The sequence below is a fragment of the Cetorhinus maximus genome, chromosome 4, assembly GCF_964194155.1.
Source record: "Cetorhinus maximus chromosome 4, sCetMax3.hap1.1, whole genome shotgun sequence".
NCBI lineage: Eukaryota > Metazoa > Chordata > Chondrichthyes > Lamniformes > Cetorhinidae > Cetorhinus > Cetorhinus maximus.
Genome location: NC_135882.1, coordinates 150952149 through 150978682, shown reverse-complemented (window position 1 = coordinate 150978682; position 26534 = coordinate 150952149). Strand labels below are relative to the sequence as shown.

The 26534-nt window shown below is 41.3% G+C and overlaps 1 protein-coding gene across 5 annotated transcripts in view; it reads left to right on the top strand.

Moving 5' to 3' along the window:
* LOC144679959 (adhesion G protein-coupled receptor B1-like) overlaps positions 1–26534 on the top strand; it is a 186727-nt gene that overhangs the window by 30609 nt on the left and 129584 nt on the right. For all 5 annotated transcript variants that reach the window (XM_078540970.1, XM_078540969.1, XM_078540967.1 and 2 more), the window contains exons 3-5: positions 1170–1272; positions 10490–10640; positions 17377–17446. In XM_078540970.1, coding sequence (XP_078397096.1) covers positions 1170–1272; positions 10490–10640; positions 17377–17446 — 324 coding nt within the window. The remainder of the gene's footprint in view (positions 1–1169; positions 1273–10489; positions 10641–17376; positions 17447–26534) is intronic.

Genomic DNA, 26534 nt, shown 5'->3' with positions numbered 1-26534 from the left:
ACAGTGTCAGTAAGTGCCTTTTTATACCCTTTGGAGTAGAACAATAAAATAAACAAATGAAATAACAGTGACGCAAACTAATTAACAGCCCCTTAAAGGGGCACTGTAACAAAAAAACTCCAAAACTTTAAGGGAAACTTAAATTAAATTAAACTAACATCCTTGGGGTTGATGATGCACTTCAGCCCCTGTGGTGTCATCAGTTGCGGAAGGCCTCAAGCATACCAGCGGACAGAGATTGCCTATCAATCGTGTGGCAGAGTGAATGTGGAGCATGGTGATGTGAGCAGCCTCTGCTAGCAGCAACAGCACCTGGCATTGCCAAATGGTCCCCCATCCGAATACTAACCAGGCCTGAGTCTGCATAGCTGCTGAGATTAAACAAGATTGGGCATTTTCAGGTTAGCACGGCTATAGCCAATTGCTTTTTTATACTCTATTGAGTAAATCAGTAAAAAAAAAAATAAACTAATAAACAATAATAAAAACAGAATCTCAGCAGGCCTGGCAGCATCTGTGGAGAGAGCAGCAGGGGCCGGGATTTTCCGGTCCCACCCATTGTGGGTTGGTCCGTCACATTTTTCGTCCCACCTGCGATGATTCCCGTCATGCGCGGGACTGGAAAATCCTGGCCTGAGTCAGCGTTTCGAGTCCAATACAATCCTTCTTTGGAACCCGGAGTTCTGAAGAAGAGTCATATTGGACTCGAAACGTTAACTCTGTTTCTTTCTCCACAGGTTCTGCCAGGCCTACTGAGTCTTTCCAGCATTTTCTGTTCTAATTTCAGATTTCCAGCATCCACAGTATTTTGCTTTTAAATGAATAAACACGTTAACAGTCCCTTAGACAAAAAGACAAAACTTTAAAGGAAACTTAGTAAATTAAATTAAAATGTCATTTCTGGGGCTGATGATGTACCCCAGCCCCTGCAGTCATGGAAGGCCTCAAGTGGACATCGTGTGCTCCTTTTCTAGAGACACCCAGGTGCGAATGTAGCTGTGGAATAGGGGGGGACAGTCTGGTTGAACAAAAGTGCCTTTTTTTCTGTGCACAAGTAATTATCCAATGAATGCCCCCCTCCTCCCTACCTGAAGACGCTTAACCTTAATTTATACAATTAGCAAAGTAATGTCATAGATTGTAACTTTTGTTTCTAATGTACATTGCAGGTACATTCGGTCAGAACGGTCGGTAATTTTAATAAACTTCTGCCTGTCAATCATTTCATCAAATGCTCTCATCCTGATAGGACAAACTCAGACAAGAAATAAGGTAAGTGGTTGATTTTTAACGACATGCACTGTGTGTGCATGTTATTTAGCAGGCATGCGTCTGGGTGTTTTAACCTTAACATTTTCACTCTAAAGAGATTCAAGATATGATGAAGGCAGTTAGAAAGCTGAAATCTGAGCAAATAATTGTGGTTTATTCATGACTGCGGCTATCAGCCTTGGTTCGATTGGTTGTAGGTTCAAGTTCCTCTGAAGAGTCTTCGGCACATAATCTAGACTGGCACTTCAGTGCAGTACTGAGGGACTGCTACGCTGTTGCACCTGCCGGAGATGTTAAACTGAGGCCTTGTCTTCCCTCTCAGGTGAATGCAAAGGACCCCAAGGTACTATTTGAAGAAGAGCAAATGTTTCCCAACATTTATCCCTCAAGCAACACCTAAAGCAGATAATCTAGTCATTATTTCTTTGCTGTTGTTTAAATTGGCTGCCGTGTTTCCTACATTCCAACAGTGACTGCACTTGGGCTGTGAAGCACTTCGGGGTGTCCTGGGATCATGAAAAGCACTTTACAAATGCAAATTCTTTCTTTAGTTTCCCTTTAAAAGAAAGGCTTGCATTCTCAAAGTGCTTTATCAGGACTCAGAAACATCTCAGATCATTTCACACGCACTGAATTACTTTGGAATAGCGCAATAACTGTTCTTACGTTGGCACAGGTGGAACAAATTTTGCTTGCAGCAAGATTTAACAGCAATCGGCTGAATCACCATTGACCATTTTTTAAAATTAATGTTGCTTGTAGGAGAAATCCTGCTCTTTAGAGAGTGGCAGAGGACCTTTCACTTCTACCTAAATCAGCAGAACATGGTTTTCATTTGATAGCTGTCTCAAAGGACAGTGCAGTTGACAATATGACACTGGGAAAGTCAGCCAGTTTCGTGCTCCAGTCTTGGAATACATCATTCTTGCTCCAAGGCAGCTGAGCCAAGCTGATATTTTTAATGCCATTGACTCCTTTTGTTTTTTTTTAATTTAAACTTGGTGCTGCAAAAATGTATCAAATATACGCTGTAAACATTCAGCATGGTCCAAATCCTGAAATGATAGGGACTCTAACTAAAACATTGATATATTAGAAGTAGAAACACAAGATTTATAAGATGTTTCACAGAATTGCCCAAAACAAAAAAAAAAGTGGGTGTGAGCAACAAATTAAGATCACCAAACATGTTAAATCCAAGAATAAAGAGAATTTCCTGTTGTTATTTCAGATTATCAGTAACTGCAGAATTTCTTTCTTGTCTACGAGATAAGTACTTGTAGAAGTTTTCAGTTTGCATGCTATATTCCTGAAAAAAGTATTACAGTAATTCAAGGCATGATACGCTAAGTACATAGCATAATGTAATGTAATATAATATGAAATTACTCCAATGTTGCATTTTTTAACTTTGATATTAAGTAAATAAATCGGAACAGAAGGTCCAAGTTTAAGACATTTGGCACTAGAAATTGGATTGCTCGGTGCACATTTTCCAGGCAAAGAAAGGGGGCTGATGGTCCAATATCACGTGGCGGAATCTTGCCCCTCGTATATGGCAGTGACAGGCCCACCAATACACATTGAACTGTGCTGTTTTCCTGCATACCTATAAGCTGCCTGAATTTAATGCTATAATGAAGGATCCTATGCCTGGAGCCATCTGCCATACTGGACAGAAACACGTCGGAGCTCGCGCAAGAGAAGCTCCTCCGACTGTTCTCATTTGTTTCCACAGTGGCCCAACCTGAAAGTGATTGCTGAAACTTGTGGAAGAAACACATGGATAAGGACTCCAGTTGCTATCTAATGATGCAGGAGGTCACATGGCCCTCTTGTCCATTCATTGAGGCACCATGGTTGTTGCCATTGCTTGGACTGCACCCAAAACAGTGTACAACTTACCAGGCCTTGATTCCTGCTTATTCTTCCCACCTAAATTCTTCACTCTCTCATCTATCTATATTATTTGAACTAATTTTTATTTTTAACTAATATATACTCTCTATACATTTTTTGAATTCATTCTTGGGATGTGAGATTCACTGGCAAGGCCAGCATTTATTGCCCTTGAGCTGCCTCTAACTGAGTGATTAGCTTGGGCTATTTCAGAGGGCAGTTAAGAGTCAAGTACATGGTGTGGATCTGTAGTCACATGCAGGCCAACCAGGTAATGCAGATTGCTTCCCCTTAATGTGTCAGATGGGTTTTTTATGAGATTCCAATAGTTTCATGGTCAATATTGATAAGAATAATATTTTAGAACCATAGAGTTATACAGCACATAAACAGGCCCTACACCCATTGTGCCTGTGCCGGCCATCAAGTACCTATCTATTCTAATCCCATTTTCCAGCACTTGGCCCATAGCCCTGTATTATATGATGTTTCAAGTGCTCATCTAAATACTTCTTAAATGTTGTGAGGGTTCCTGCCCCTACCACCCTCCCAGGCAGTGCGTTCCAACATTCACATTCCAACCACCCTCTAGGTGAAAAGATTTTTCCTTAAATCCCCTCTAAACTTCCTGCCCTTATCTTAAATCTATGCCCCCTGGTTATTGACACCTCCGCTAAGGGGAAAAGTTTCTTGCTATCTACCCTATCTATGCCCCCTATGAAGCCCATGTAGACTACATCAACTGCACTATCCTCATCTACACAACTAGTCACCTCCTTGAAAAACGTATTCAAATTTGTTAGACATGATCTCCCCCTGACGAAGCCATGCTGACTATCCCTGATAACCCTTGCCTCCCCAGGTGGAGATTAATCCTGTTCCTCAGAGTTTTTCCCAATAGTTTCCCTACCACTGATTTTAAACTCACTGGCCCGTTATTACCCGGTTTATCCCTACTACCCTTCTATGGTTTATTCCAGATTAATTATTGTCTTAAAGATGTAATTAACGAAATGCAAATTCTCCCAACTGCTGTAGTGGGATTTGAAACTTATGTTACTGGACGATGTGTCCAGACCACTGGATTACTAGCCCAGCAGCATTGCCATTATGTTACCACCCCCCTCCTCAAGCATCAGTTGTTCTACCTTCTTTTATGTTCAAGCTGTCTTCAAGCTGTTTTCTTTGGCATCTCTGATTCCACTGTCCTCCTGAGAGATAGAACTTGGATTGAAAATCTTAGGCTATGATTGCCTAAAATCTAGCCCTGGAGGTCATTTTGTCGCCTCATTGAATGCTTGAATCTGACAAGAATGTATGAGTCAAATTGAAATTGCAATCCTCAAGAGTAACATTGAAATGGAAGTTGACTAATCTGCAATACAAGTAGCCCAGTCAGACTTGGATGAGCTAACTCATAAGTCGGCCAATTAGGGTTATATACACATGACTTGCTCATCAAACACATTCATGTTACATACAGGAAGCAATTCTGCACACCCAGTGGCAGAGATGGGCACCAGGGAATATAGATTAGTAATCCTATCTCCATTTGCTCCCAGGAATGAGAAATTTGAACCTCAAAAAGTCAATAAGTTGCCCTTTTCAAATATTAACTGATTTACTGTTGCGCATTTCCAGTAAAATACCTTCAGTCCTGTTTAAAGAGTTCCTTTCTATTGAATAGCTGATTTCATTGTTGAAGTCTGCAATTTCTCATTCCATCTTTCACATTTCTGCCCTATTTTCCCCTCTCAGGAGAGGAGGGTGCTTTTTAAAGTCTGTAATGGGATGTAAGGTCATTGGCAAGGCCAGCATTTGTTGCCCTTCCCTACTTGTCTCTGAAAAGGTGGTACTGAGCTACCTTCTTGAACCACTGTAGTCCATGTGGATTAGGTTAACCCACAGTGCTGTTAGGAAGCAAATTCCGTGATTTTAACCCAGCAACAGTCAAAGAATGGGAATATAGTTCCAAGTCAGGATGTGTGTGGCTTGATGGGGAACTTGCAGATGGTGGTGTTCCCATGCGTCTGTTGCCCTTGTCCTTCTAGGTTGTAGAGGTTGCGGCTTTGGAGGATGCTATCACAGAACTATTACAGTGCAGAAGGAGACCATTTGACCCATCGTGTTTATTGAAAGTGCCTTGGTGAGTTGCCGCAGTGCATCTTGTATATGGTACACACTGCGGCCACTGTGTGTCGGTGATGGAGAGAGTGAGTAATTAAGGTGGTGAATGGAGTGCTGAAAAAGCGGACTGCTTTATCCTGGTTGGTGTTGAGATTCTTGAATGTTGTTGGGGCTGTACTCATCCAGGCAAGTGGAGAGCATTCCATCACATTCCTGACTTGTGCCTTGTAGCTGGTGGACAGGCTTTGGGGAATCTGGAAGTGAATTGCCTGCTGCAGAATTCCCAGCCTCTGACCTGCTGTTGTGGCCACAGTATTTATATGGTCCAGTTCAGCTTCTGGTCAATAGTAACCCCCAGGATGTTGATGGTGGGGAATTCTTGGTAATGCCATTGAATGTCAAGGAGAGATGTTTGTTGGAGATGGTCATTGCCTGGCACTTTTGTGGCACAAATTTTACTTATCACTTGTCAGCCCAAGCCTGAATGTTGTCCAGGTCTTGCTGCATATGGACATGGGCTGTTTCAGTGTCTGACGAGTCATGAATGTTGCTGAATATTGTGCAGTCATCAGTGAACACCCCCAGTCCTGACCTTATGATGGAGGGTAGGTCATTGATGAAGCAGCTGATGATGGTTGGCCCTACGTCACTGTCCCACAGAACTCCTGCAGCAATGCCCTGGGGCTGAGATGATTGGTCATCTTCCTTTGTACAAGGTTTGACTTGAACAGAGTTTTCTTTCTGATTCTCATTGACTTCAGATTTCCTAGGGCTCCTTGATACCACACTTGGTCAAATGCTGCTTGTATGTCAAGGGCAGTCACTCTCACCTCACATCTGGAGTTCAGCTCTTTTGTCCCTGTTTAGACTAAGGCTGTAATGAGGTCAGGAGCTAGTGGCCCTGGCAAAACCCAAACTGAATGTCAGTGAGCGGGTTATTGCTAAGCAAGTGCTGCAATATCGATGACCCCTTCCAGCACTTTGCTGACGATCGAGAATAGACTATTGGCCAGTAATTGGCCAGATTGGATTTATCCTGCTTTTGTGGACTGGACATATTTGGGCAATTTTCCACCTTGCTGGGTAGATGCCAGTTTTATAGACTGGCAGTCCTCTAGCACCATGACCAAACCTCCAGTCTCCATGCACGAGCACAAATGGTGAATGTTAGCAGATGATTTGGCCGTCTCACGCAATATCAGCTCACACTTGCTTTCCAGCAGAGGCCTGGTGAATGAAAGAAGGAAAAAGAACTTGCCCCCATCAAGCTCCTTTCACAACCTCAGGATATTCAAATATGCTTTAGGTCCAATGAAGTCATTTTTGAAGTACAGTCACTGTTTAATGAAGAGAAGCATGGTAAGCAATTTGTGCATAGCAGGGCCCCACAAATGCCAAAGAGATAAATGACTATTCAAACTGTTTTAGTTGATTGAGTGATAGCTATTAGAGTCATGGGGTGGAATTTTACAAGGCCATAAAATGCGGTGAGCTGTTCAATAGTCCATTGACTTCGGTAGGACTGGAAAATCCCGCCAGCAGGAGGGGCCATAAAATTCCGTCATGAATTGTCCTTCTCCTGTGCTATAACCAGTCAGCCTGCTGCATTCATGCCAGCAAGAGCAATTTAGCTAGTCCCACCTCCCAATCCCTCACCCCTTTTGTCGCAGCCCTGCAGAGCTTGTCTCTTCAGCTGCTTATCCAATTCCCTATATCAAAAGCCATGATTTAGCCTGCCTGCACTCCACTCTCAGGTGGTGCATTCCAGATCCTAACCACTCGCTGGATAAAAAAGCATGGTGGAGGCAGATACGACCAGGGCTTTCATAACAAAATTGGATAAGCACCTGAAGAGGGAAAAATTGCAGGGCCATGGGAAAAGCTTGGGGAGTGTGACTAGCTGAGTTTCCTTGCAGAGGGCTGGCATTGTTGGCTTCCCTCCATGTTGTAACCATTCTATGATGCTATGTACTAGCAAGGATTGAGTTATTATTAAAATGCTATTGATGATGTTAAAATATGGTCAACCTGGTGGATAAAGCTGATTGTTATCATATCTTGAAAATCCCGAACCATATTAATTGAGATAACAGATGGATTAAGAGGATCAGAGGCTATTGCATGCATTTCATTTGACAGAAAAGGCTTCTATTTCCCCAAAGAGATTACATGAGCAATGGGACACTGCTGCAATTCGTTGAAATTTTTGATGCAATTTTAAATCTGTAGAAGTCATACAGGACTATTCAGGGTATAGCCAGCAAGCCAAGTCTCTCTTGCTCCCATTTTCCAGAATTCCTGTTCCATTTTATGCTACATAAATATAAACTCTGAGCCAGTTGCTTTCCTTAGCCTAAAGAATCTAGTTTCCAATGCCTAAAGCACTGAGTGGAGCTAATCAATGCAGCTGCCAATTTCACCTTGAGACAGCTGTATTTTTTGTGAATGAATGATTTTGGCTATGGGACAAAGCCAACTGGCCAATTTCATCTGCAATTCAGAGTGCCTCATCTAAGCGTAATATTTATTGGCAAATTGATGTGTTTGTCAGAATTCAGCTGTGTAAGCAGACCATAACCAAGTTTTTTTAAATTTAGTACTGGTAAAATTACTGCTGATGAATGAAAGTCTTGAGTTGAAGCACTTACTGTAAAACAGGACCCTATTCTGCAATGTTAGCCAATTTTATCTTTCACTTGCTTCATTCACTCACTACCTCTCCCGGTTTTAAATCTCTTACTGGTTTCCGTGTTTTACACCAGTTTTCACATTATTATTCAGGATTTTTTTGTCCAATTTTCCACAGCAAGATTGTCTTTTAAACACTGGGTTTTTAAAGAAAAATATTCACGCAATCCCAAAAGATGGTGCAATGCTAATGAAAGTTGTTTTCCTGAAGGATTGTAAACAATAAGCACTTTGTTTTTCTGTCTTAATAATCAAATAAACACTCATGCTCATTGTGTGAAGCACCTCATCCTGGGTGTTCGCCAGGGATTGGCTGGAATAGGCTCTTCCATTTGGCAGAGATAAAAACAGACATGGACAGTTGGTTAATTCCAGCAAAGACTATAAAGTTAGTCAGATTTGAAATAGAAAAATACAAGGGTAACCTTTGACCAGGTGGAGTTTAGGTGGGCAGATTGTCAAATTACTTGGCTTGATGAACCACTGATATGAGGAAGCATAGTGTGTTTATTATTTTGTTTTCTCAGTTCACCTTTAAAAAGTTTGAAGATGCACGCATGCAAAAGACACAAATATCCATTCAGATTATTGATAAGCCCTAAGGTTATGCTATTGTATATTGGTTTATGTAAGATGGGCCAATCACTTAAGGGGGTTGGGGAGGAGGTGGGCTGCTGACTAGCATTGCTGCACCTGAGCAAAAATCTGAGGCAGCACTTTAAAAGTGTCATTTTGATTTCTGGCTGCAGTGACAAACAGCTGTCTCACTCCCAGCGGTTTCATTGCTGCTGTCCACAAGCAAGCGGGAGGAGGCGCTTGACTTTAATTCAATTTGTTCAGCAACCTGTGGAAAACTCTTTTGCTCTGCTTCTTCCCTCCCTGATGATCTGGTAGAAATGGGGAACTGATAATGTGGGACATTTGCAGGGACAGATCTGCCTCAGTCCGCTTCAAGAGCAACACAGTAGGGTCCATCAATCCATAGTGTAAGTAAATTGATTGGACTGACCATTTTAAAAATTAAAGCACAGGTTTCTTCATGTAAGAGCGATTTCTTCTGCTAAACCAATGTTATTGAATGAGCATTACTTAAGAAAAAAGCCGATCAAAAAAGTCAAGCCGGCCAGCCACAATTCAATCTTTTTTAACTCCCAGGAAAGGGCATTTTATTATCAAGGATATTTTTGGAATTCCTGCTTTACAATGATCCAGTTAGCAAACGTACATTGTACTTGAAACTGTTCAAAGGAAACTGCTCCAAATGTTTCTGTAGACTTGCTGCTGCCATTTCAACACCCTAAGATACAGCACCTGCTAACTGTAGAGGTTGCTGTACACAGTGCTCCATTGAAAGGAATTAACTCCTATTATCACACAGCTGCAAAATGACATTGACCCAAATGCATCTCGTCCTTGTGCATTGGCAGATTTGCCGCCAAGGAATTAGACTCTTTTTTTCATTAAGCAACCAATTCACTGCATTAGTTGATGTGCTGGCAAAGAGTGTGAGTTAAACTCCATTGGAATGACAAAAGTGGGAAATGTTGAAAGATAATGTGGTTTAAAACAAGAAATTGCAGATTGGGTCAGTGTGGCTTTCATCCTTATGTGAAGTAAGCTGCTTCGGAATACTTTTGGTTCAGTTCCCAGAGTTCTGAAGATAATCAGGTTTCAGAATATCGACAACAATTAAATTCTACGTCTAACATATTATTTGATGCACTCCAAAATAAAAATCATCTTTATAGTGCTGCGGGCGGAATTGAATAACAGCCAGTGCTTTCTGTGCATGAGGACTATTCATAGGAACTTTGCAATGTTGCATCCTGTACCATGGGATTTAGTGGGAAATGAGTAGTGACCAGGTACTGTATGGGGACTCAGCAGCGAACACTTTAAGTAGCAATAGTGGAATGAAAGGTATTCTGTATTAAGGGTTTTGGTAGGAATTAAGCAGTGAGCAAGTCTTTCTTCATCAAAGGCTTTAGTGGGAACTAAGCAAAGAGCAGATCTTTCTGTATGTAGCACTTGACTAGAGACTGCATAATGATAACTGTATATGAGGCTTTATTGATAATTAGCCATTCACAGATCTTTCTGCATAGAGGGCTTAGTGGGTCCTGAGGGAAGAGCAGATCCTTCTATGCAGGGACTACACAATGGCAGGATAATCTATATAGAGCACTTTAATGGGCATTTAACTGTTAGTAGATCTTTCTGTAAATGGGTTCATTGGAGTCTAATTGATTTCTCTGTAGAAGAGGCTTCAATGGGGACTGAACAGTGAGCTGGGAGAGGCTTTAGTGGGGTAAATCTTGTTGTAATTTTAAGTAAATGAACATTAAACAATTAAAAATGTGGGAATTACACAGCAGGCTATTTAGCCTCTGGAAGATCAAATCAGGGCTAACTTTGTAGGTGTCACCAACGTGAAATCAGTGATTTTATTGGGTCAGTGAAGATGTTTGCTAATCAATGTTCCTTTTACTTTTTATTTTACCAGGTGATCTGTACCCTCGTGGCAGCATTCCTGCACTTCTTCTTCCTGTCATCATTTTGCTGGGTGCTGACAGAGGCCTGGCAGTCATACATGGCTGTCACAGGAAGATTACGAAATCGAATCATTCGGAAACGTTTTCTCTGTCTTGGATGGGGTTAGTAGATAGCAATCTTTTATGTCCTATCACCGTGGAAAATATTGTGTTCCTTTATCAATTTTCAACCCCACTTCTGTTTTGCCATGGTCAGCTCACCCTTTCCATCATGTCCCCTTGTCAGGACAGGACAGTAAAAGTATTGTGGTCCTTTTCACAGGTTCTGGTTAATTCATCAGTAGCCACAATTGAGTATTTCAAAAAAGAAATCATTCACGGGATGTGGGCTTCACTGGCTGGGCCAGCATTTATTGCCTATCCCTAGTTGCCCTTGAGAAGGTGGTGGTGAACTGCCTTCTTGAACTTCTGCAGTGGATCATCTCACAGCTGGTATCACATCAGAAGGTGTCAAAGGCTCCCAAGATAACTGGGGATGCGGATAACCATTTGTCTTATTTTCACTTAACTTTCTTAAAATTAACCCTACATTTCTTGATCGTTGCAGAATGATTCTAAGGCTTTTGCCTCAACTGTCAAGCTCATTAGAACTGTTGAATTAAAAGAGTGAGCACAAGATAGTTGATGTTAGCTTTTCTGGCTTAGTGCACCTGCTAAGTTTGGGCATTGATTTAAAACCAATCGTTGACTGTGCAAATTCTTCAACCCTGAGACATGATTGACAGTGCTTTGACAGGGCCCTGAGAGGTTGCCAGAAGAGCAAGTTGTAGACTGATTTGTCTTCTGACCTTCCCCTTGGGGAAATATCTGGCTGCCTCTTGGCCTCTGCCACTGAGTAAGAATGAGCTATGCCATTGGGATGGGCTTCACTTAAACCAGGCTGGGACCTGGCCAACCGTATAACTAGGGCTTTGGGCAAGGCTTTAAACTAACAAAAATGGGGGTGGGGGGAGGGTTTGGGTGAAGGGAGAATTAGAAATCCAAAGAGAAAGGTCGAAGCATTGAATCAGTATAGCGATGTGGGTAAAGGCAAACAGAAAGGGAAAAGAAGGGACAGAGAGTTTATCAGAAATCGCACGTCTGCAAATAAAGCCTTTTCAGGGAATTGAAGTAAAAAAAATTAAACTAAAGGTTCTTTATCGGAATGCATGAAACATCTACATAAAATGGATGAACTAGTGGCACAAGTCGAGGTAAATGATTTAGATCTAATCGCCATTACAGAAACATGGTGACAAGGTAATTAAGGTGGGGAAATAAATATTCCGAGGTGCACAATATTTTGGAAAGACAGACAGAATGGCAAAGGACGAAGTGTAGCCCTGATTGTAAAATATGACATAAGGTTATTAACGAGAAAGAAGATGAAGTAGAATCAGTATGGGTGGCAATTAGGAGTAGCAAGAGTCAGAAAATACTGGTGGGAGTAGTTTATAGTCCGCCTAACGGTAATTAAGACCATAAGACGTTGAAGCAGAAATAGGCCATTTGGCCCATCGAGTCGAATCAATGAGATAAAGGCTGATCTGATAATCCTCAGCTCCACTTTCCAGCCTTTTCCCCATAACTCTTGATTCCCTTACTGATTAAAAATCTGTCTATCTCAGACTTGAATATACTTAACGACCCAGCCTCTACCGCCCTCTGCAGTAAAGACATCCACAGCTTCACTACCTTCTGAGAGAAGAAATTCCTCCTCATCTCTGTCTTAAATGGGCGACCCCTTACTCTGAGATTATGCCCTCTGGTCCTAGACTCTCCCACAAGGGGAAACAACTTCTCAGCATCTACCCTGTCAAGGCCCCTAAGAATCTTGTATGTTTCAATAAGGTCGCCTCTCATTCTTCTAAACTCCAATGAGTGCAGGCCCAACCTACTCAACTCCTCCTCATAAGAAAACCCCTCCATATCCGGGATCAACCTAGTGAACCTTCTCTGGACTGCCTCCAATGCCTTATATCTTTCCTTAGCTAAGGGGACCAAAACTGTCCACAGTATTCTAGGTGTGATCTAGCTAGTGCCTTGTATAGTTTTAGCAAAACTTCCGTATTTTTATACTCCATTCCCTTTGAAATAAAGGCCAACATTCCATTTGCCTTCCCTGTTACCTGCTGAGCTTGTATGTTAGCTTTTTTGGGATTCATGCACGAGGACTTCCAAATCCCTCTGTGCTGCAGCTTTCTGCAGTCTTTCTCCATTTAAATAATATTCAGCTCATCTATTCTTCTTGCCAAAATGCATTACCTCACATTTTCCCACATTATATTCCAGCTGTCAAGTTTTTGCCCACACACTTAACCTGTCTATATCCCTCTGTAGACTCTGTGTCATCCTCACCACTTGCCTTCTCACCTATTTTTGTGTCATCCACAAACTTGGCGATAGTACATTCATTTCCCTCATCCAAATCATTAATATATATTGCAAATAATTGTGGCCCTGGCACTAATCCCTGTGGCAGTCTACTAGTTACAGGTTGTCATCCTGAAAATGCTCCCCTTATCCCAACTCTCTGTCTGCTATTACTTAGCCAGTCCTCTATCCATGCTAATATACTGCCACCAACACCATGGGCTCTTATCTTATTAAGTAGCCTTACATGTGGTACCTTATTGAATGTGTTTTGGAAATCCAAATATATTACATCTACTGGTTCCCCTTTATCTATCCTGCTTGTTAGCTCCTCGAAGAATTCTAATAAACTTGTCAGGCATGATTTCCCCTTCATGAAGCCATGCCGACTCTGCTTGATTATGTTATGCTCTGCTTTTACATCCTTCGCAATTTTCCCAATGATGGATGTTAAGCTAACTGGCCTATAGTTACATTTTTTTGTCTCCTTCCCTTTTTGAATAAGGGCGTTACATTGGAAGTTTTCCAATCTTCTGGGACTTTTCCAGAATCTAAGGATTCTTGGAAGATTACAACCAGTGCATCCACTATTTGTGTTGCTACTTCCTTTAATATCCTAGGATGCAACCCATCAGGTCGAGGGACTTATCGGCTGTTAGCCCCCATTAGTTTCCCTAGTACTTTTTCTCCAATTATAGTTATTGTATTTATTTCCTTTCCCCCTTTTGCCCCTTGATTATTTAGTATTTTTGGAATGCTATACCATTGAACAGAGCATTAAACAATAAATTATTGGAGCTTGTAACAAAAGCAATGTAATTATTGTGGGGGACTTAATCTTCATATAGACTGGGGCAATCAGATTGGCAAGAAGGATCTTGAAGATGAGTTTGCAGATGTTTTTGCAATAGTTTCCCGCAGCAAAACGTTATGGAACTGACTAGGGATACAATTATCTTAGATCAAGTATTGTGTGATGAAGCAGGATTAATTAGTAATGTCTTAGTAAAAGACCTAATGAGAAATAATGATCATAGTACCATTGAATTCCATGTTCAGTTTGAAAGTAACAGATTCCAATCATAAACAAGAATCTTAAACTTAAACAAAGCCAATTACATAGGTATGAGGGGTGCACTGACTAAGGTTAATTGGAGTTAGGAACGCAATGGGTTGTGGCCAATGTAAATCTGAGATTTAGGTCTGCAAACGGGGAGAGAAATTGCTTTTACACCGAGTGTTTCGCTTTCAGACTCTCTCTGAAGCTTGAACTTTCCTGTGAAATAATTGGCATTCTAAATAGTAGTGTTTGAAACACAATAAATAAATGCACTTCCCTTAAGGGTACAAAAGATTGCTCCACGACTGTAATGAGGAGCAATAAGGGAGAAAGGACATAAAAATGGTGCTATTTAAATATGGAGCAATATCTCATTGCACTTCTATTATGTGTTCCGTGTATTTCGAATTTTCTCAAATGGTGATAAATTATTCCACGTTATTACATCATCGTTTTAGATAACATCCGAAGCAGTTTGAAAATGAACAATAAAATCACATAGATACAGCTTTGTTTCATTGCTGGTAATGGCAGCAGTTCACTTTAGATATTTAAAATTCATGGCTGGCAATGATATTACTATATACAGTGACTATTATGCAGTGTCAGTTCAGCTTTTCCCAGGTTAATGTAAAGAATTGTTCTGATTTGAGAGCTGTAGATACAGATATATACAGAGCTATTAATATGGCATTAAATCAAACACTTTTTCTTGCAAAAGACTACGGTTTATGCACAATCGTAAAAGATGTAATGTAGATTTTACGCCCATTCAATTTCTTTAAGAAAAGCCTCTGTATAAAACAGTCATATCTTTGCAATCAGATCATCATTTTAGATTGCTTGTTTTATTTTTCCCAAGGTTGTGTAATCCATGCTGTGTTGTCACGTCCCGTAATTGTGATTTTTTTTTCAGCTCAGCATTCCAGGCTTGTGTATTTGAGACAAGCAGAACCAAAAACAAAACTGGTTGGCTGTTCTGTCCAACAAAGAAAAAAATTGATTTCATATCACAGTTTATTACCTTTTCTTTTGTGAGGGATTCCTTATTCCAGGCTGCAGACGTTTATATTTTAAATGGCTGACACACACTTGAGAGTGTTGCTTTCGATTTGTCAGTTCAGTACCCTGCTTAAATTATGGAAGCACTTCAGCATGGTGTAATTGCCCATTTTTACTTTAGACCAGGTTCAGGATAGCACCTACAAATTATCCACTATGTTGGATATGTCCATACCTCTATGCCATGTACCCCAAGCGGGATCAGGAGAGAAAGGGAAAAAATAAATTCACTACTATTGCCAATTTTTCTAACTCACTTGGACTTAGTCCAAATACTGAGTCCATTCTTTCATAACTCCTAAAGCAACATGAATTTATGGCAAAGTTAGAACAGAACTTAACATAATCAAGCCTCTTCAGTAAATGAACAAATGCATAGGGAAAAATGGAGCAATGAAAGACAATTCATTCCAGTGAGCCTGTCCCATCTATGTTTTGTATACATTCTACTATATAAAGATTCTACCCTTTATCCCCCAAGGAATGGTTTTGAGAAACGCATTTTTATCTTTCTTATCCTGCTGCCTTTGCCATGGCAGCCTGGCAAGATTTGAGAATGCCGGGCTATAGTAAAGCTTTTTGGCAGTGCCTGTTCTCATGTTCGCAGCTAGAAGACAGTTTCCATAAGCAAACAGCAAATTCCTATGAATTGAAACTTGCATCCGATTCATTGATATCTATTAAAAAGTGAGCCCAATATTAATTGTTAACTCCTAATTATGGTAGATCACTCACTGGAGATTATCTGGGATGACCAGTACTTTCTATCTGACTTGCAATAATGGAAAATAAAAAAAGTTAGCAAATCACTGCATACACTTCAAGTTACTTGGCCAAAATCACATGGCAAAACACTGGAGTAACACAGTAATCAAATTTAGAATATATGAACAGTTTATGGATTTTTAAAGTTCTTATCAATAGCTTCTGAGTGACATTAGGATGGGTAGAAGTAGTAACATTGGGCCTTGAGGGTAAGCATGGAAAGGCAGAACTTTGGGAATCAAATGGCTGGACAACACGCAGAGCTTGGTTGGATGAATTATTTATTGAATATGCAGAGAGCCAATCAGAAATTCATGTTTGCATTTATATTCTATGTTAAGGCAGTTTGGATAGTATTACTTGTAACTTGCACTCTGATCATGGGCATTTCTTGTTATCTTGTTTATAGAAGGAATAGAGGTATTGGATGCCATGAAGTTGTCCTCACTACCATTATGATCCCCATGGAGACCAACAAACCAAAAAAAAATCTACCGAACAACCCCAATAGCAAAAAAGGATGGACAAGATTTCACTTTTTATAACTTTTACTTTAGCAATTAAACCAAAACCAACATAAATGAAATATTAATTAACAGGCAAACTGCAGTCAACAGAGACTATAGATTATACTTTAAATAGCAGATAAAATGAAGATAGATCTATTGGATTCACTGGGCAGTCCTCTTAGCATATATGGCACTACCTTCAACTACAAAGTGCTTCAAGCCTCTGTCTTCCTCAGCTATCGTTCTAGTTTCTTTCTCCATGCAGGGTTTAACCACCGATTGTCCTCCAGCAGCTACTCCCAACCAACCAGAGTCCCACAGGCACAGTCTTCTCCAAAATGGCCAGCTCTGGTTAATTGGTCCCTTTAAAATAATTGAAGCAGATGTAGTAACTTTTCTTAACCCCGCTCCCGTATTTAGTCTTCAGGCTTCCTTCTTTTTAAATTACTCCACACACAACCTGCCTGCATTGAACTGCACTGCTGAGATCATCTCATTGCTCTGTACTTTGGTTTCAACCAGCTTCCATTTCCTTAAGAACCTGAAGTCTCAGCCCATTTCCCAAAAAGCTGAAGTCTTAGTTTCTCTTTCAGTTAGAGAATGTCTTTGGTCTCAAAGCTTGTTTTTTTTTAGAGTTAGTGCACCCAACAAAACATTCGACAAAGCCATCTGTGCAGATAACAACTCCCACGTGCTTCCCCAAAATGTGGATTTCATCACACTACCATCAAACACTTTCAGAAGCTAGTGAAGCAACTTTGGGTGCAAATAGCATGTGAAAAGCCTGGAAACTATTTAAGTTGTATAAAATACTTCTCTGTAACAGTGCAAAATAACTCACTGTTATAGAATGTGGTAACCCTTACAAAGAGCAAGCATACGTATATATAAAATGGGCCAAATAGTCTCCTTCTGTGCTGTAAACACTTATGGTTCTTTGGAATAATTTTGGAGCATTAATGATGATACACCTAAACTCCCCACAGTAGTGTGTATATTGCTATCTAATGCATATATAAGTAGATTGCAAATATAACTGTTTAGGCACAACTAATATATATGTACTTATTTTACCTTTAATTTGTTTTAGGACTTCCAGCCCTAGTTGTCGCAACATCTGTTGGATTCACCAAATCGAAGGGATATGGAACAGTAAACTAGTAAGTAGGTCATGGCATTCCTTAATCGCTTGTTTAATAAATGTATAATCATCTTTTTACTGAAGTTTTCATCATAAAGTGATTGATTGCAGTCTTTCAGTTCACTCAGGAGTCTTACCTATTGTGAGCAATTGGTGCAGACTGTTTCTGCCTCTCGTAATCTGCCAACCATTGTTAATCCTTCAATCCTCTAACACCAGCTTGCATTGCAGTCCAAAGAGAAAATAATGCAAAATCAAATTTCAGTGACTTTTTTACTTCAGCTTTTTATTCCCCAGTGACCTATCATGGCTTATTACTTGATGTATATATGACCATATATACAGACTTTGTTTGTTCTATTGGCGTTTTCTTAACTGCAAATTAGCGTAATAATGCAATACTTGTAACACTATTATGTGTCAGGGCTGTTAGTTGAAAAACACTGTATTTTACAGGTCTCTGACGCCTATTGTATATATCGTTTAAAGGAGATAGTTGGCTGGAGGGAAATATATAGCACTCATTCAGACACGCGCTTTGATAACTTGTAAATGATGATGGGGATCCATGGGCAATTTTCAACTGTTGGTGGAATCACCAAATCACATTACACATCTTAAACTCATGGCCAGTTACATAATATTCTTTATAGTATTGTATATGATGTGTATATTTAGTTTAAAAATAACTAGTGATGTAAAAGGAAGACTTGCATTGAAAAAGAACTTTTCCTGACCGCGGGACATCCTAAAGCACTACATAACCGGTGAAATACCTTTCAAAGTGTTGTTATGTAGGAAACACGGCAGGCAATTTGCAAATGTGTTAATGAATAAATCTGGGCCAGGATTTTTCAGTTGGCGTGTGGGGACGGGCGGGCGTTCCGAGGTCATTGCGCTGTCTCGCGATGTTTCATAGAGTCATAGAGGTCAACAGCACAGAAAAAGGCCCTTCAGCCCATCGAGTTTGCGCCAGTCAAACAAGTATCTAACTATTTTAATCCCACTTTCCAGCACTAGGCCTATAGCCTTGTTTGCCATGGCACCACAAGTGCACGTCCAAATAATTCTTAAATTTTACGAGGATTTCTGCCTCTACCACCCTTTCAGGAAGTGAGTTCCAGATTCCCACCACCCTCTGGGTGAAAAAATTCTTCCTCACATCCCCTCTAAACCTCCTGCCCCTTACCTTAAATCTATGTCCCCTGGTTATTGAGCCCTCCACCAAGGAGAAAAGTTCCTTCCTGTCTACCCTATCTATGTCCCTCATAATTTTATACATCTCAATCATGTTCCTCCTCAATCTCCTCTGCTCCAGGGAAAATAACCCCAGTCTATCCAATCTCTCCTCATAACTAAAACTCTCCAGCCCAGACAACATCCTGGTAAATCTCCTCTGCATCCCTCTAATGCAATCACATCCTTCCTATAATGCGGATTCCAGAACTGCACGCAATACTCTAGCTGTGGCCTAATCAGCATTTCATACAGTTCCAGCGTAACCTCCCTGCTCTTATATTCTAAGCCTCGGCTAATAAAGGCAAGTATCCCATATGCCTCCTTAACCACCTTATCCACCTGTCCCGCTAACTTAAGAGACTGATGAACATGTACACCAAGGTCCCTCTGATCCTCAGTACTTCCCAGGGTCTTCCCATTCATCGTGTATTCCCGTGCCTTGTTTGTCTTGCCCAAGTGTATCAGCTCACACTTATCTGGATTAAATTCCATTTGGAACTGATCAGCCCAACTGACCAGCCCGTCAATATCCTCCTGTAATCTAAGGCTATCCTCACTGTTTACCACCCCACCAATTTTTGTGTCATCCGTGAACTTACTGATCAACATTCAAGTCTAAATCGTTTATATATACCACAAACAGCAAGGGACCCAACACTAATCCCTGTGGAACCCCACTGGACACAGGCATCCATTCACAAAAACACCCCTCGACCATCACCCTCTGCTTCCTGCCACTCAACCAATTCTGGATCCAATTTGCCAAATTGCCTTGGATCCATGGGTTCTTACCTTCGTTATCAGTCTCCCATGTGGGACCTTTTCAAAAGCCTTGCTGAAGTCCAAGTGGACTACGTCAAATGCATTGCCCTCAACTACACACCTGGGCACCACTTCAAAAAATTCAATCAAATTGGTCAGACATGACCTCCCCTTAACAAAACCATGCTGACTGTCCTTGATTAATCCCTGCCTCTCCAAGTGTAGATTAATTCTGTCCCTCAGAATTGCATCCAGTAGGCTCCCCATCACTGAGGTTAGGCTGACTGGCCTGTAGTTCCCTCGTTTATCCCTTCCTCCCCTCTTGAATAACGGTACCACATTGGCTGTCCTCCAGTCCTCTGGCACCCGTCCTGTGGCCAGAAAGGTATTGAAAATTATTGCCAGCGCCCCTATCTCCTCCCTTGCCTCACTCAACATCCGAGGATACATTTCATCTGGGCCTGGAGATTTATCTACTGTTAAGCCTGCCAGACCACTTAGAACCTCCTCCCTTTCTATGCTAATTTCTTCAATTATATCACAGCCCTTCTGCCTGATTTCCATACCCACGTCGTCCCTCTTGTTTCGTTCCGTGGGCGCGCACCAGAGTCGGCTGTCCGCCCGCCGATAATTGAAAGGCTTATTGAGGCCATTAATGAATGAATTAATGTCAAGTTAACACTGCCCATCCAACCTTACGGTTGGTGGGCAGGCAAAAAGGCCAAGAGGCCTTTATGTTTTTTAGGAAACCTCACCCACAAGTGGACTGCGGTTTCCTAAAGCTCTTATGAATTAAATAAAAAGTTTTCCTGAAAAATAAAAACATGTCCCATCTCATGTGACACAGTCACAAGGAGACATGTTTCATTAAATTTCTATTGATTTTATTTATTATTTTCAAAAGCGCTTCAGTCTCCCTGAGGCAGCTCCGTGCCCCAACTCTCCCTCCTCCTCCCCATCGCCTGCACAGGTAGCGCTGCTACCACTTGCGTATTATGCTGGGCGGGCCTTAATTGGCCCTCCTGCGTAAAATGGCAGCGCAGAGCCGATCACGGGCAGCGATCGGCTCTGCAATCGCTCCCGCCTAGCCTGCCTGATGCCAGAAAAATTCAGGTCCTGGTTTTCTTTGAGCTATTGATTGTGGGGTAAATATTGGCCGGGACACCAGTGATAACTTTCCTGTCATGGGATCTTTTATGCCCACCTGAGAGGGCAGACAAAGCCTTGGGTTAACTTGTGATTTCTCATCTCTGACAACACAGCATCTTCTTAGTACTGACCTAGGGTCTTAGCCTAGATTTTTGTACTCAAGTGCTGGAATGGAAATTGTACCCATAATCTTCTGACTCAGAGGTGAGAGTGCTATCCACTGAGCCACAGCTGACATACACTATGCCAGGTGTGCTGAGTAGAGAAGATGTACTTAAGGAAGAGAAAAATATTGGAAAAGTTGAAGGTACCTGACATCAAACACCTCTTGCAACGGTATTACTCAAGAATTTTTCTCACCAGAAATAGGCCTGCCATAATACTGTAATTAAATCAGATTGACTACGTACTATGTATTCAGTTTGAATAATAAGTGTGTGGGGCTATTGGAGTAGTATAGTAGGGACATATCAGTGTGATGAATTTATTTTACCCAACCATGGACTCCTTAGTAGCTGTGACAAGGTGCAAAATCCTAAAAGGCTAATCATCATTGATGTGATATTTTCCACGTATTTAAACGGGCCGAATCTCCCTTTTTAGCACATTCGTGCGATATTTTTGTCGGCGGGCGTGTGCCAGAATCAGCAGCGCGCCCACCGACAATTAAAAGGCCTAGTAAGGCCATTAAAAAGTTAATTAAAAGAAATTTTTCGCTGTCCATCCAACCTTACAGTTGACAGGCAGGCGAAAAGGCCAAGCGGCCTTTGTTCATTTTTGGAAACCTCATCCACGGGCGGGATGAGGTTTCCAAAAGCAAATAAAAATCAAATAAAAACTTCAATTTTTCATTAATGACATGTTCCTGCTCATGTGACAGAGTGACATGAGGGGACATGTTTCATTACATTTATAAAATCTTTCTTTTTTGGAAATCTGTTTATCTCCCTGAAGCAGCTCTGTGCCTCGGGGAGATTAGGAAGTGTGCACTCGCGCGCATGCACGAGGGTCACAGTCACCCAGCTCGCACCCCTCCTCACCCCCCCCCCCCCGGTCTGCACAGGCAGCACTGAGCGCCAAATTGTCTTCCGGCCCCCAGTCGTGGGCAGTGGTTGGCTTCCTGACCGCCCCCATGCTGATCCCGCATGCCAAGGGCAGTGATTCCGGCGAGCAGGACTCATAATGAGATGCTCAAGTACTGAAATTAGCTTCCCGACGTGTGGCAGCAGGAGACGCGGCCTGTTATTGACGGCTGGAGCGGACGATTGCAAACTGGTTTCACAACGGCCTAAAACCGATTTTTGGCCTTCTCACCATATTGCCCGCTCACGCCCGCCATGATGCCTGACGCCAACGGGACTGGACAAATCTGCCCAATGTAAGGGTCAACTTTCTTTTAAAGGACAGATGCCTTTAATGAATCACTGCATTATAACCTTCATTACAACACCCAATAATGGCATTTGAAGGTGTGAAAACACTTACCCTTCAGAATGTTCTCATTTTATTCACAAACTCTCAAACCTGCCGCGCTTTTAAAGGGCTTCCAGAACCCCACCCAACCAGATGAAAATGGCACGTGGGAGGAAATCCAATTTTTGTCCTCCATTTAAAATGGGGCACCCGACCTCAGTGGAGCGGGTATCTATTTTGCACACTAAGCATTCCCAAGCTGCCAAAAAGCCATAAGAAAATGGGGTCGGGAATAGGGAGGAAAATCTGTCTTCCTTCAAAAAGAAAGAAACCGAACGTGGCCATTCCTGTACCGAAGGGCATCTCTGTACCCAGATGGAAATTCGGCCCTAAATGTGAGTGACAAAGTTGGTGCAAATGTAAAGTTAGAGACTGTGAAGAGACCTTTGAGGGACCTAGTTGAGAAATGTTATCACAGATGAAATTTCAGGTTAATTACTTACCAAATGGTTGTACCCAACATGGAGGAAGGGTCTCCTTCTAGGAAATGTGAAGAGATTAATTTTTTCTGATATTTGTTCGTGGGATATGGGTGTCGCTGGCTAGGCCAGAATTTATTGCCCATACCTAATTGACCTTGAGAGGGTGGTGGTGAGCCACATTCTTGAACCGCTGCAGTCCATGTGGTGTGGGAACACCCACAGTGGTGTTAGGAAGGGAAGTGAGTGTTTAAAATATTGTGCCGGAGGATAGTAGGCTATATTTGACTAAGGCTTTGCTGCTAGTGCCTCATTCATAACAACATAGGATAATGATAGAACGCTTATGCTAACTCCACTACCCACTCCATATCCCTTCATTCCTTTAGTGCCAAAATGTATATCAGCCTTAATCTTGAATATACTCAATGACCTTAAGCAGCCACAGCTCTCTGGGGTGGGGAATTTCAAAGATTCAGAACTATTTGAAGAAATTTCTCCTCATCTCAGTCCTACATGGCTGACCCCTTATCCTGAGACAAGATCTCTCGTTCTGGAAAATCCATCAATGGAAAACAGCTTCTCAGCATCTACCCTGTCAAGCCCTCTCAATTGAAGTTTGATTGACAGATTAAGTGTCGAGGTCAGCTTGTTGCTTCGTGCTGCTCTGGGTTTTCAATTAAGTATTGGCAATTAAGCATGGCACAGTGCTTTAATCAGCACTCCCTTTGATTCAAGTTCTTGTCAGGAAACTTGTCTTGCAAAATCTACCTTAAGAGAGTAAGCCTTACTGATTTGCCTTTTGCATTGCTGCTATTAGCTTTAAAAGGAGAATGCGATCAGAATTATTATTTAGGAATGAAAACTGCTGTAGGTAAACAGAGAAAAAAAGTGTCCCTCTCTCTGCAGGGATGAGAAAATCACTTACACCAGCACAAAAACGTCTGAGGCAAATAACCAAAATCAAGACCACTTTAGTTGATGATGTGTTATGCAATCCATTAAAACTTTAATAGTTCAGGGCTAAAATTGAAAAGATCGGTCCCAAATTTTGATAACTTTGTAAAATAAAGTAATTTTACCTTTCAGTTTTTGATTCATTTCTTCCCTTTTGCACATTGATTAGAGACACACTTTCCAATTTGATCCAACCAAAGAAAAAACCCACACAAATGCTGGAATTCTGAAAATAAAAGGATACCTAAAAAATCTGTCAGTATTAGAAAAGGGAAGAGACAGGTTAGCATCTTAGAATAATGCTAAATCATTTAGCCCAAGAAATGTCGTGACAGGCTAACAAATGATTCCTGCTATTAGTTAGACTTACCTTGGTCCATTTAATGAGGAAAATATTTTGTGTGGCAAGTTGCTGTAAGTGAGGGATGAAAACAGTGCAGTGCCCTCTATAGGGCACCTGGGACCTGAGAGAACAGGGGAAGCAAACGTGTATCTCCTTAACCAATCAGATTAAAAGATTGTGAAATCAGCAGCACAGGATTGGAGAAGGAAGTGCAATTTAGAATGGGTGAACTTAATTAAAAATCAGGTACAGATAAATACAGGGAAGGAAAGTACGTTTGGATTATGAGAGAGAGGCAAAGAAAAGGAAAACAAAAAATGAATTCAAAACATTTCCGACATTGAATAAAGCCTTAAGCAATGAGACTCCACACGTAAAGTTAATTTTCAGTACCAGAGAGGTCAACTGATCGTAATTAATACTTATTCACATTCTTAAAAGGTTACTTGGACTTGCCTTTCTGTAGCAAATCTACTTCGGTATCGTGCAAGTATAGAAACACCATGTTGCTGAATTAATTTGAATGGGGAGCTAGACTGAGAGATGAAGTTTTCACATAACTAATGGTGGACCAGTGCAAAACCAACTGTAACTCCTCCATTTCTGAATTTACTATGGGATTTTCAAAAGTATAGCGATGAACCTATTAGCCTCACCATCATTTTGACAAAAAATTTTAAGCTATGAAATCCTTCATTGTGATCATCATTAACAATCCTGAATTTTAATTTTAATCTGCTGTTCTCCCCTTGCGTGTTCATTTTATTCAGTTCTAGAAATTGATTTACTTACATTTCAGTGTGACGTTCTGACAGAAGGCCCAATCTAGAACTGCTAATATGCCCTTTGTCTCCCTTTACCTCTGCTGCCTGCTTTCAGCATTTTTTGTTGTTGTTTTGGTATTCACTTATTATGTAGCAGGCCCCCCTTTAGCTGCTGGGTTAAATTTAAAGTGTAGATACAACCTGAGGTATGCAGCCTGATTAAAATATTTAAATGAGCAACCCATCTCCTGGGAGCAGGTTGGTTGGCTGTCCCCTGGCCTGCCTCCATTAAATCTGGAAGCGGGTGGGTTTGAGCTGGATTGTGTTCAGGTTTGATCTATTAAAAAATGTTTTTACATCTCACCTGATCTAACCCTTTTCGATTTTAGGGTTAAAACTCTCCTCTAGGGGCAGGTTTTTCTGGTCGGCGAGCGGGGGCGGGGCTCACTCGCCGACACGTCACATGACCCGGAGATACGTCAGGCGTGCGTCCCCACGTCACATAGACTTTCAGTTCGGCGGGTGTGCAGGCGCCCGCTATCACAATTCCCCCCCAAAGAGGTGAAAATGTTCCCCTAGGTTTCATAGCTTTTAATTTGCTGTTAGAAATCATTCATGTTATTTTGAACATCAAAAAATATATACCACACAGATATTTTGTAAATGTGTTACAGAACATGTCCATCAAACTATGGGTGTGCCACTTTGTTACACATGCAAATTCACTTTGACATTTATAAAAGGAAGCACTATAATTTGCAATCATGAAAGAAAGTCAAGATGACTACTAATTGACCTCATCATTCAGAATGTCCTCAAGTGCAATTAGCCTCTGACTGACTTCAGGAAGTTACAGTAATTAGACCTTCAACCCTTAAAGGAATAGGCCGCTTTACCCACATCTGCCTCTTAGCGACGGAGCAGGCAGTAGAACAAGTGATGTTCATAGGAAAGACAGAAGGAATTCTGCCTATCATGTCGGCATCAGCTTATTGCTAGAGCAATCCAAAATTAATTCAACCATCCCATTCTCTCCTTGCATATATTCTCCTTTAAAGAATATAGTGGCCTCTGCCTCAACAACTTCCTGTAGAATAACATTCACTGTACAGAAACTCTGTGGGAGGAATTTTACAGACCCCACCGCTGGTAGATTTGAAGCAATACCTGCCCCCACCTCCGTAAAATTTACCCCTTTGTGTAAAGGCTTTTTACTAACCCTCTTCCCTCACTTTCACATTGACCATTTTATATTGATGACCACTTGTGACTGACTCCCAAACAATGAAAATAGTCTTTCCCTATTCACTCTATCAGAATGTTGCATCATTTTAAAAACTTGTGCTAAACCTACTCAGAATTCTCGGTTCCAGTAGAAATAGTCCCCGTATCTCGAGTCTCTCCTTGTGACATATTTTTCCGTTACTGGTATTATACTAGCAAATCCATCCAATTGCTCTGTGCGTTTAATGTTATTTCTATAATAGGGTGACTAAGGCTACGCCCAGTAGCCTAACCAATGTTTTGCATAAATTGATAATTACATCTCTACTCTTGTACCTTATGTCCCCATTTATAAGACTTAAAATGCTGTTGGCCTTTTTTTAAATTGCTTTATCTACCTGAACCTGTATTTTCAGGAAATCATGTATTTGAATCTCCAGCTCCCTAAGGCATAAGGAGAGAGAAAAAAAATTAAATTCTGGCCCTCGGTATCTGGTTTAGCCCTGACTGAGCCCCAGGCGTGGATCGGATATTCTTTCCTCAGGCTGGGAAATTTCTATCAAGCCCTTGTTCACCTTGTGATAGTTACAGATTCAGTTTAATTAATCCTTGGGAAAGCCAGACACCTTGGCCAGGAATTTAATTTGTTGGTGTTGCCTGGCCTCTTGACTACACTGGAGAGATGTGGCCAACCTGGGGTAAGGAATTTTAGAAGTTGTTCCAATGTTCTGACTGCGGTGAAGCATCTTTAAAAAAAAAATCAGGCTGCCACTCTGG